Raw genomic sequence first — 12,624 nt, forward strand, 5'->3', positions numbered from 1 at the left:
TTCATCACACTCAGATTATGCACTCTCCAGACCATAAACATTGACTGCAGACAAAAATGATTCCTTAAATCGGTGTCCTCTGGTTCTCAACCCCCTCCACCAATGGGAAAAAGTTTCACTCTTTCAATTCTGTCGCGACCCTTCATAATTTTGAACTTGTCTATCAAATCTTTTTTCATCCTTCTCTAAGGAGAACAGCCCCAGCTTCTACAATCTATTCTCATAACTGTAGTTTTCCTCATCCCCAGAACCACTCTTGCAATCATTTCCAAATCATCTTGAAAGCCTTCACAACAGTCCTCAGTGTGGTGCCCAGAATTAAACACATTAGTCCAGTTGAGGCCAACACAGTTTTATAAGCGTTTTATACAAGTCCATCAAAGTGTGAAATGAACTCATTGCAACTTAGCAGCCCATTTTAAACCACAGCTGATTTTCTTTTTCAATTTCTTACTTTTCAAAGGATCTGTGACAGTAAATTAATTCCTATTTAAAGTATAATGCTTCTCATTTTGGAACAGATTCACCAAGGAATATGGAAGCTTATCACAGGGCCTTCTAAAGTAGAGAACCATGCTAGTGCTACAACTACAGTTTGCTTATACAGGGAAATGAATAAAATGGTGCAGTTTTCTTCACATGGCGCATACATCAACAAAGAATGATTCCCATGGCTCATTCTGTTCCTGAATAAATGTGTCAACAGTTTTTTTAATAGCAATGCACTCATTAGTTTTGAAGAACCTTTCTCAGCAAAGGTAGAGCAGTCATTAAGAGGATAAACCGAAGCAGCAAAATTGGGTTTTCCATGCGCCTTCTAACATTCTACAATCTTGTACAAAGCCATATCAAGATGTATGCATTTCACAGAAGAAGAAAAGTTTATGTTGTTTGGAAAAAAAATATTCACTGCTTTGGTGCATCGTCATAAGGCTTTCTATAAGGCAGCTCATACAATTTGTAACTGTATTTGTATAATACTTGCTAAAAAGCAACAAGTGCTCATGTTATGTAGCTGGGCTTCTAGTATACGTACAGGCAATGATTAGTCATAGAAATGCTACCTAGTGATTTTGTTCAGGCTACAGACTAAACCTTGATTCAGATGTATGCCTCTATAGACTTAGTCCCAGATACTGGATTCCTAACAAACCACTGTAAATTGTAAGTACACTGGCTGGAAGCAGTTCATTCTGACAAAGGTGCAACTCTGAGACAAATTTTTCAGTTACGAAGAAGAGTGTTGGCTATCCTTGTTGATTACATTACTTTATATTTAAAATGTAACATGATGTCAAATAATATGCAAGAAAATTATTTCACTGTTTCTTTTCCATATTACTTCATTCTCTTTGTATAGAAAGATAAATAACTGATAAAAATGGAACAGGATGTGGCACTACGTAACTTTAACTTGTTTTGTCACTTTCTTTAGAGCTGTTTCTTCAGGTTTCTCTTCACAGGAAATTCCAACAAACGCATCCTTGCTATTTGCAGTAGCCTAGTTACAAATCGTACACAATTTCCCAAAACTAATTGAAAAGCATGCCTTCAGCAAAATGGAAAAGAGTGGCTACCAGTTAAACAATTACAAGAAATTATTAAAGCAATATAACTTATGGAGGATAATGGTGTTCGGAGGATTGTTAAGTATAGTTTCTTTCAACCATTTGAGCTGTCACTTGACACATATAATGCTCTATTTATTAATACCATGCTGGGCTCATCAACACCTCTTAACTCACCACTCCCAGCTCTAAGCTCAGCTATAGGAGTGTCTCAAGTTCCAAAATGATTCCCTTTAGTTCAGAGAATGAATGAGTGAGAGATTCTTCAAACGTTGACAGTAGTAATGGACGATTTGCCATAGAGTTATTTGGACTGGTTGAATTATACCTCTGGGCTGGGCAGAGTAGTGTTAGAACAGTGATGGATAACTCTTGGCAGCTTAGCTTTAAAATTATATTACTTTCCAATTAATCTACAAAAGAAATAGATGAATTCCTAATATGTGAATTTTTGTTTGGAAAAAGAGGAAGCTCAGTGAAGAAGAGTGCAGCATCACTAACCACAAATTTATTCAGATGACATTGTGACTAATAATTCTACTTATTGTTTTTTCAGAACCAGTATCATATAGCAATGGGACCAATACACAAACCACAAAGGTAAAAAAAAACTTTTCAATATTGAAATTCTATTGTTAATCTGTTTTGAGTTATGACAACTTAATATATTATGCTATAGTCCTTTATTAACAGTATTTATAAATTAATAGATAGAAAAGTGAGAATCCAAGTTCTGGGTTTGACCCCTGATTTTTGCTAAATTGGTTGATGGCAGCTGAAGCTCACCATAATTGACTTCTGTGTTCCCAGGTTAGGTAGAGAAAAAATATTCAATCTATTTCATTCTTGCTGTTGAACATGCTGGATAAAAGAGTGATAATTTTTAACTCTCGAATTTAATGGAAATCTAAAAGTTGTTGAGCGGCTGTGCACTGTTTATCCCGCCGATGTTTCCTTCAAGTCAAATGAAAAGGGAAAAATGGGAAGACTTTTCATGGCCAACCAAGCTGCAACCTTTAGTTTTCTGCAAACCAAGATGCGGGGAATTTTAATGTGCTATAATATGTAGCTGTATGCTTTTTGTTGTTGGACTCAGGATGTTGATGGACATGCAGCAAACAATCCATTTCAGACCAAATGTCTTCAGATGGTGTATCTTTGTGAAGTATTTGCCCTCTGGCTTCACCCACAGATTGCCCCCTTGGTATCTAATGGGCCTACTCTTTCCAAGGCAGCACGGTAGCACAATGGTTAGCACAGATGCTTCACAGTTCCAGGATCCCAGGTTTGATTCCCGGCTTGGGTCACTGTGTGTGTAGCCTGCACGTTCTCCCCGTGTCTGCATGGGTTTCCTCCGGGTTTCCTCCCACAGTCCAAAAATGTGCAGGTTAGGTGGATTGGCCATTCTAAATTGCCCTTCGTGTCCAAAAAGGTTAGGTGGGGTTACTGGGTTATGAGGATAAAGTGGATAGGGTGGAGGTGTGGGGCTTCAGTAAAGTGCTCTTTCCAAGGGCCGATGCAGACTCGATGGGCTGAATGGCCTCCTCCTGCACTGTAAATTCTATGATTCCCTGGTTATCCTCTTTCCATTGATATACTGTAAGAAGTCTTACAACACCAGGTTAAAGTCCAACAGGTTTGTTTCGATGTCACTAGCTTTCGGAGCGCTGCTCCTTCCTCAGGTGAGGAAGGAGCAGCACTCCGAAAGCTAGTGACATCGAAACAAACCTGTTGGACTTTAACCTGGTGTTGTAAGACTTCTTACTGTGCTCATCCCAGTCCAACGCCGGCATCTCCACATCATTGATATACTAAGAGTGTATCTTGGGATTTTCCCGTACTTTTACCAGCCAGAGCTTTCTCATATCCCCTCTTTCTCCCTCCTAATTGTTTTCGTAAGCTCCACCCTGCCTTTCGGAACTCAGCTGATTTGTTCCCCTTGTACCTGCTAAAAGCTTCTCTTTTCTTTCTCGTCTTATCCTGAATATCTATGGCCACCCATGGTTCTCTAGGCTTATTACTCCTTCCTATCACCCTAGAGGGAAAATGCTGGGCCTGTACTCGCCCAATTTCCTTTTTGACCCCGCCCCCCCCCCAACTGCTCTTCTGCAGATTTCCTCACAAGTAGCTGTTCCAAGTCTACCTTGGCCAGATCCTGCCTTATTTTACTAAAATCCGCTCCCCCCCCCCCCTCAATCCAAAACCTTTTTTGCAACTTATCTATTTCTTTGTCCGTACCAAGCTTATGTTATATTATGTTGTGGTCGCTATCAGTACAATGCTCCCCACCACTATGTCAAGCACCTGACCTGCTTCATTCCCCAGAATTAGGTCCAGCACTGCACCATCCTTTGTTGGACCCTCTACATAGTTACCCGCTTCCCTGTCTCGTCTGAAGATTCTATACCCCGGAATGCTGAGATGCCATCCTGCCTCTCCCTCAACCGTTCTGTGATGGCTACTACAGCACAATTCCATGTGTCAATCCTTGTCCTTAACTGATCGGTTTTACCTGTAATATTCCCGGCATTAGAGGCATCCAGCCTTACCTTACCACTTAATACAGCTGTACTTCCTCTAACTTAATTGCTTTGCTGTATTATGCTGTGTCCCCTCCCTGTCAGATTAATTTAGACTCCTCCCAACAGCACTAGCAAACCCGCCCACAAGGATGTTAGTCCTGCTCTGGGACTCTGGGTTTCAGATGTAGGCTCTCTCGTTTTACAGGTTCCACCTTCCCCAGAAATGGTCCCAGTGATCCAGGAATCTAAAACACGAGATGGTCATGAGATGAGGTCCTGCAAATTATCATATCACCACGCTACCACATCACACTGACCACCTTCCCCCTAACGTGGAAATGCCATCCATCATTGCCTCCACTCTGCTCAGCTTCCTAACTGGATGTGAACGATCATCCTTATTTTTTTTCTTCGGTCATGGGACATGAGCGTCGCAGGCTGTGCCTGCATTTATTGCCCACCCTTAATTGCCCTTGAGGGGGTAGTTAAGAGTCAACCACATTGCTGTAGGTCTGAAGTCACATGTAGGCCAGACCAGGTAAGGATGGCAGATTTCCTTCAAAGGACATGAGTGAACCAGATGGGTTTATACGACAATCAACATTGGTTTCATGGTCATCATTAGACTTTTAATTCCAGATTTTTATTGAATTCAAATTTCACCACATGCAGTGGCGGGATTTAAACTGGGTCCCCAGAGTATTACTCTGGGTCTCTGGTTTATTAGCCCAGTGACAATACCACTACGCCATTGCCTCCCCATTATTGCCATCCTAACATTCCCGGAGTACCATCCATCCCTCGTTTTCCCCTCTACCACAAACGCCCCCCCCCCCCCCCCCCCCCCCCCCCCCCCACACCACAGCACTCAAGTTTTGGGGACCATCCCTGATCCTCACCATCTCCCCCATGTTCTGAGCTCTCTTGAAAGGAGAAATGGAAACGGTGAAGTTTAGGCTCATGAAGGCATGATATTTGGAGATGCTTCCAATATCTTGCACGTGTCTCTCCATCACTTTCCTCTGTTCACATGAACATTAATTGCTTTCCTTGATCATGGATGTTTGCTACTGCCGCATTTTCAAGTATCATGTGCACCTTGGACACACAAGGCCAGCTGCAAGGCCAAGCTGTACACATTGCAGGATCTCTCACAGGCCTTACTGTAATGCAGAAGATTACTAAGGTGCTTAAACCAGGGTATAAAGCTTCCCTGGTGCTGTCCCAATGCACTAACTACTTCAGCGATCTTGACTCAAACTGCCTTGATGTAACTGGAAGGCTGTCTGGGCCTAGGGGGAACAGAAAGTATCAGTGAGCCTCCAGCTGGCTCAGGAGGATTTGGTGAACTGAGGTGCAGCTTGTTCCCAAGATTCCTGGCTGTTATGAATGTTGGCCATCCTGGAATAAGGCAAGAGGAGGCACATGTGTCCACACATATATGTGTGGTAACTTTCTTTGTCATCTAGATGATGAGATGAAATTTCCCAAAGGAACAGAGTTGCTCGCTCTATGGGTAACATGGGAAGGAAAGGTGTGGCTGGTGAGGATGTGGTGGCTTAATCATAGCCCAGCCAGTGGGAAAGTGGCAAGTTATGTCCCAATGTTGGAAGGACAAGAGAAGCAGAGAGGATTTTGTAGTATCCTTGTGTTGTGTTCGGTGTTCATTGTCTAGCAAGGAATCTACAGAACTGCTGGTGGCTTGTCCAACCCAAGATTTTTATTAATGCACACGTGGTCAGGTAACGATCTGATACAGAGCAAGTTATCATGGAGTTTCTTTACACTCCCCTGGAACTACCCCTATGCATAATGTCCTCAAGTACGCCTTACAACCTTCCGAGGATCACCGGATGCCCTGACTTATATCTGAGTGCCTTGTCACATGACCACTGTCTCAAGACCACATGGTGTGTATGTACTTCCACCTGCTGGTTGGAGGTCATGCCACCAACTACATACAATATTGTTTACAGGCATATCACGACAAGGGTAAGCCAGGTGGTCTTTAGTTTGCTGCATCCTCTGAGGGTGCAATGCTTCAAGATGGTTTCTATGGACATGAAAGGTCTGAATTGGAGTGAGCGTGCTTCAGGTGAAATGTGCTGCTGTGGGGATTTGCATAACATTGTGATCAGCTGTAATTTGATTGTTCAAAACTCAGAGTCTAAAAGAAATAACCATGACAAGGCTGACACAGGAGGGAACTGGTATAACAGGGTAGAGTGGCAGAATTGCCATAGAACAATTAACACATTGATAGCATTTAGTGGTGAAGCTGACACAAAACAATAACTCACCGAACGGCAAATAAATTCACACAAAAGGGTCAGAGATAATTTCCAGCAGTATGTTAGGGCTTTCACTGTCATGTTGGTGCTGCATTGCTTGGTGCCCTTTGATGGACAGAGGAAAGAAGGAACCTGCCTTACCTTCCTAAACACAAGCCCAAACCTAGCCTCAGCTGCGAAACTAAACCGACACTTCCTGAAATTACCAAAAATGGCAGTCATGATGTGGTCCGAGTCGCATTTCGAAATCTGAAGGCAAAAATATGGCCTCTGGTCCTCAAAATATTTGGGGAACAGTATAGCCATATTCAAGAACTTAATTCAAGAAATATATTTTAGTGTATAAAGTATACAAATAATACAGTTTTCAAATTGTTTTATAATCATTTTCTTTTATTTCAGCCAAAAGACATAGATGTTGTTTATGCCCAACCTTACATTTTGCCACAAGGTCCAAACGCCTCAACTGCATCAACTGAAATCAATAAGACTGATTATGCTGAATTGAAGTTTAAATGAATTTTTTTTTTAAAAGGACATAATTTTAATTACTATCAACCCCAGATGTAATCCAGACGCATGGATGCATGTTGTACCTGTATTTCTCAAGCTTCAGAAAAACAAAAATGAAAAACTTCTGAAACAGAATAAGATGATACACAATTTAGTTTTATAATTGGTTTAAAAAAAGATTAATCAAGGGACTGAATTACATTAATTTTCACTCCACTGTGCCATTGCATTATTAAATTAGGCCAAATTGTTGAATTGAAAGAAAAAAGGGCAGAGGCATTGATAGTTAATTCACTCCTTACCAATGAGTCAATTCGTCCCGGGCAAAATGCAAGGCCCATTGAATTCAACATTGATTTATATGCTCTTATTTTCCTATCAATAATGTACCACCGGACTTAGAACAGGCGTAAACTTGGAGTCACATAGTACATGATTTGGAGCAAGTAATCAAACTGGCCTTTCTGAAGAATGTGCCACTGTTGTTCTTTGACTACAGACTTGTCCCAAACTTCCTTCAGGAAAGGTACTGAGGTGAGCTAAAAGCAAGAGACCTCCTTCTCTGGTTTTGTTTAAGCAGCAGATGCATTAAGAAGGTGGGGTTTTTTTTTTTTACTATGTTGCTTTTAATGTGCAAGGGGAGGGGCAGGGAATCAAAAGATTCCCAGGATTTGTAACTATGGAAAGCCATTATTTTGCATAAATCCAATTGCTATTTTCATAATCCATTTATTTATCCCATCATGTTTAATGGAGATGTGGCGTGGGCTTTCTTAAACTCAAAAATCTAATTCTATTTTCCAGACTGTCAATTTTCTGATATTGCTCTTGTTCTGCAAATAATTACATGAAGGACTCATACGTAAGAGTTCCGATATTGCGATACGAGTGAAATTTGCTGAGATTTTGTGTAACTTCCTTTTACATGATTACACACAGTGCTGCAGCCTTTTGCTATCTACCTGCAGTATTGCCTGTGCAAATTGAGAATGTATATTTTAGTCTTCCTGGCTAGAAATGGCACTTGTGTGCACAGTAAAGAAGTATCATCCTAAATCTAATAATATCAGCCAGACTGTGAAAGCTGAGCTGTGAAAGCTGAGGAAAGTTTTCACTCGAAATAACTGTAAGAGCATGTAAATACACTTGGAAAGAAAAGAGATGATTTAAACAAGTATTAAATAATATTTAATATCAATGATAGGTTAAAAATGCATTTATACAATTACATTTATGGTGGCGTTAAGTAACAATCTGTGCTATTAATATAAGCTAACAATGTAACATATGAAGAAAATGTTCACTGGAAACAGTGACTAACCTTTAGTTCAAGGCATACCATGATTTAGACACAAATGTGTTTTGGAACTCATCAATATTTTCTGACAATCATATCTTTTTTTCATATTTTTCTAAAGTCTTACTGAATCCAATGTATGTTCATTCCACTCATTCTACGGCACACACTTACACTCTGTCCAAGGGCACTGGGAAATTATCTGTCCCAATGAGTACGCTCAAAGACAGGCTGTGTCTTCTGGCCTCAAGACACTTAATGTAGACCAGATTGACACCGATAATGGTTTTCCAAGTACAGTGTAATTAAGGTGCAGCTTCTGACTCAGACATCCAATGACAGGACTGTACTGTTTCCAAAACATTAATTAGAAAGAGGAGAGTTCCAGAGCAAGTTTCTTCACAAGATCTCGAGATCTGAACAGCAGCTGCACTTGTTTTAAAACTATTTCAGTCAATAGATTTGTTCAAACTGGTGCCACATCTTCCATGATGAAAGGACTACAAATTGCCGATACACCAAATAGTTCCAATTATAGGTTGCCGAAATTTAGTAATAAATATAAAATTGTAGATTGTAACATATCTATAAAAGTCTTCACATTGAAAATTCTGCTTAGGAGCACCTTTGAGCGCAAGCTGTATATGAATATGAACATTAAAACTGTGTACATGGGAACGATTCTAATTCAATAGACTGGCTTATTTAAATTTTATATTCTGTACTGAGTATATAACCAGGCTTCATAACTCCAAACTGAAAGGTACATTTTCCCAGAACCAAATTGTTTTTTGGATTAACATTATTTCAAATGATATTTTGAATAATATGCCTCTTAATGTTTTTTCAACATAGAGCAAACAAAGAAGTTCTTGTTTTAACCACTGTTAAATATGTCACAAATGTTCATCAACTGAAAGATACAGTCCAAGTATTCAAATATGCTCAATAATCTACACATTATATGAAAGCTTTGTGCGGGCGACTTTGTCAATTTTAATTTATAATTTCAGAGCCAATCCAATGTGCCTGTGTATATGTATACTATTCTTGCATTTTTTTCATATTTGTTCCACAATTTTCCCCGAGTGAGTTGAAGCAACTAGATACCATAATGCTACTTACAATGGACAGCAACAAACAAGAAGTGCAAACAGTTTGATCCTCAGGAATGACATTCTTCCAATGACTCTTTCTCCCCTTATGGGAAATGCCGAGCCTTCTCTTAATATCACCTGAACATGATAGAACAGCTGAGATTGCCAACTCTAGTGAGAAACTGCAGATTCAGAAGCACATTCAACATCTTTGTGAACTGGAGCCCCTAACCTGCACCATTAATATGAATACTTATTTGTATATATATATCCATCAGTTGTAAATGTTGGCTTCAATGTTACTTACTAGATTTCCTGAAAACAATTTTACAATTTTAAAGCTCTATATTAATAAAATATATTTTTTTCTCCATATGTGTGTAATGTCATTTTTTTAGGAGCTCTTCTTAATATTGTGAATTTTTTGAAACAAAAGTACATTTTACGAGTGTATAGATTTTTGTAAATCTGAAACAAAAACAGAAAATACTGGAAACACTCAGCATCTTTGGGCAACCCACATACCCCAGTGAAATTGAACGTTTTGATGCTCCTACCCCTTTCAGTATCTGCAGAGTTTTATAAACAGGCTACAGTACATTTCCCTTTCTCTGAGGGACAATAAGCCACTTCAGCGAGGGCTAATACTTAACAATACAACTGCATACAAAAATAAGCCTGTGTCTGTTAAATGAGAGAAAACCTCCAGTTGTATCACATGGATGTACAGAAATATTGGGCTCTATTCTCGGATCGCCGACGCCGAAATTGCTTTCGACGATCGGCTGGAGAATGCGTTTCGACGCTGGAATCGGGGGCGGCATCATTTTTCCGATACTCCGCCCCCTCAAAAACGGCGTACTCAGGAAGTATGGCGCACACTGTCGGGATGGCCTCAGGATGTCACCTGAGGCCTTCGCCCAGTGCTCCGCCGCTGATTGGCCGAGTCCCCGCCGGCGTGGTGCAGTGTCCTGCGGACTGTGTCCAGCGCCTCCACAGTCGCGGGGGGGGGGAGCCGTTCCGCTGACAGGGGGTGGCCTTCGGTGGGGGCTTGGGGGGACTAGTGGGGGGTGGACCAGGAGTGGCGAGGGGGTTACAGGGGGGCAATTTTTGACAGGCTGTAGCCGCAGGTAAAGTCGGGAGCTTTACACGGTGCGGCTGCTAGCCCCCCACTGGCCGGAGGATCAGGCAGGGGTGGCGGAGGATCAGGCAGGGGTGGCACCGACTTTTTGGTCGTAAGACTAGACGGATCCTGCGGACGTAGCCGCAGAATCGGAGAATCCAGCCCATTATTCCTCCGTATTTCCGAAGGACAACAATCCAAGCATGCTGCATAACAGGAGTAAAACAAGCATAATGCATTCCTGTTGAAGTTCAAAACTTGATCATTTTAACTGATTTAAAACAAACAAAATATATTTGAAAAGTAAATGGCATTTAAAAACAGCAATTTTCATACAGCCTGTGAGGATTTTATGTTAACCCATCTGCTAATCCATTCTTAGTTTTCATCTTGTTAGAAAGCAAGAGTTGGAATTAATAAAGTAAAAAATGTTAGGAAGGCACTGAGTCCACAGATCCACATGAATAAGCTACATTGTGCAATCTGCTCATTCTTCTTTCTATGTTAATTTTTTCACGTCTGCTATTGACGAGAAAAAAATAACATTTTCTCAAATCAATTTTGAGGTTGTGTATTATAAGCATCGATCATTGTAGAGTTTGTGCAGCATTTTCCCTTTCAAGTTCTGCCAATAGACACACCGGTGCATGATTAAAGTTTGCTCTCTCTGTGAGTACTAGAACTAGATTTTACATAGAGGTAGGTTCAGGTAAATCAGGAGAACCCTCACAGAAAATCCCCCGCATGCACTTTCACCAGGGAGGAGACTTGCCATTGGCTGCCCGTGAGATCTCCCGATCCCGTTATAGTCATTGGCCATTTACATTGCTCACTTGCTGCGCCACCTGGGATCTCACCACACACAAGGAGTAACCTTCAGAGGGACCAGAAGATCCCACCAGTGGGAAGGACTGTAAAATCCACCCTGGATATTTCCATATATCACTGTCAATTCGGTGTGATAAGATGAAATTTTCCATTATTTGCATAAAGTACTTGCAGCTCACAATCTGGTTGGGTGGGGCCTAATAGAGCCAGCAATGCCACGACAATGAGTGGATCCAGTATTAGTGGGGGAGGCTGGTAAATAAAAAGTGGCAATTATACCGACACATCATGAGGCTCCAGGGAATTCAGGCACCCAGTGAGGGAGAGAGGGTCAAACTTCATCCTGCAATAAAGGTGGAGCACCGCCATCTTGAAGTCCCAGAACAATGGTGTTGGACAAAACCAAAAGTAAGATCCACAGAGGAAAGACAGCAGGGTGAGATAAGACTCAACACTTTCGCCTTTAATGTTGCAAACACTGCCGCAAATGAGATGCTGACCAGCCTGAGGTTTTCATCCTGAACTGCATACCTTGGGTTATGCCGCTAGAATATCATTGCTGAATGAGCTGTCTGGAATCATTGCTGTCCCTTCAGGAATATGATCTCACAACTTTCCGATCATACACGCTTATCTTTATCTCCCTGGCAACACAAAAGGGTCTGAAAACCAGTTGCCCTGGGGTTGCCATCATATTAACGTTAATCTTAAAATGGGAAGTTCTGACTGAGAAGATGGCTGAACATCGAGATAAGAAGATTCCAAAGTTCAAAATCAAACTGCTTTCAATTGACAAGGGCGCATCCAATCACTTTCAATAAGTGTGAGTTATTTTGTAATAGATTACGGTAAATCAAAGGTAACAACAAACTTTGGAAACTTTCTGAACCCTATCACTACATGGTGATACAGCCCCGACATCCACAACAGAGGTAGAGATTTCCTGCTGACTGGTATGTCCTGGTGTCTGTGATGACCTTGGTGGACGTTCTCTAGTGGGCCTCAGCCTGCTAAAAGTCTCCAGCTCAGGGGTAGAAATGCCCTCAGTACCCTGGGCTGCTGCTGTGGGTGTGGGCAGAGGCAGAGCAGACTCTGAGCAGCTGCACACCATTGAGGTTTCCTGAGAGGAGCCCCCCAGGGTGGCTGATTGTTGCTCATTATCCCTGTGAGTGCTGGAGGAACCCAGCCTGACTCCTGCAGGAGATGTGGCACCTTCTCCTCCACCTTTGCTCTCAGGTCTTGCAAAGGTCTCCTAAGGGCCCTACCTCCTCTTCCAATGCCACCACCTGATTGCTCTGTTCCGAGATCACCCTCTCAATCTCTCGGATCTGCGACCCCTGTGCCTTCAAGCATTTTTCCACCGTCTCCAGCGAACCCTTCAAGGG

At 41.6% G+C, this 12,624-nt stretch overlaps 1 protein-coding gene across 3 annotated transcripts in view; it reads left to right on the top strand.

The window, feature by feature from the left end:
- LOC140386590 (cell adhesion molecule CEACAM5-like) overlaps positions 1-9,661 on the top strand; it is a 119,006-nt gene extending 109,345 nt beyond the window's left edge. For all 3 annotated transcript variants that reach the window (XM_072469049.1, XM_072469048.1, XM_072469047.1), the window contains 2 exons: positions 2,125-2,168; positions 6,784-9,661. In XM_072469049.1, coding sequence (XP_072325150.1) covers positions 2,125-2,168; positions 6,784-6,900 — 161 coding nt within the window. In that variant the 3' untranslated portion in view covers positions 6,901-9,661. The remainder of the gene's footprint in view (positions 1-2,124; positions 2,169-6,783) is intronic.
- The last annotated feature ends 2,963 nt before the right edge of the window (positions 9,662-12,624 follow it).

The sequence above is a fragment of the Scyliorhinus torazame genome, chromosome 12, assembly GCF_047496885.1.
Source record: "Scyliorhinus torazame isolate Kashiwa2021f chromosome 12, sScyTor2.1, whole genome shotgun sequence".
Lineage (NCBI taxonomy): Eukaryota > Metazoa > Chordata > Chondrichthyes > Carcharhiniformes > Scyliorhinidae > Scyliorhinus > Scyliorhinus torazame.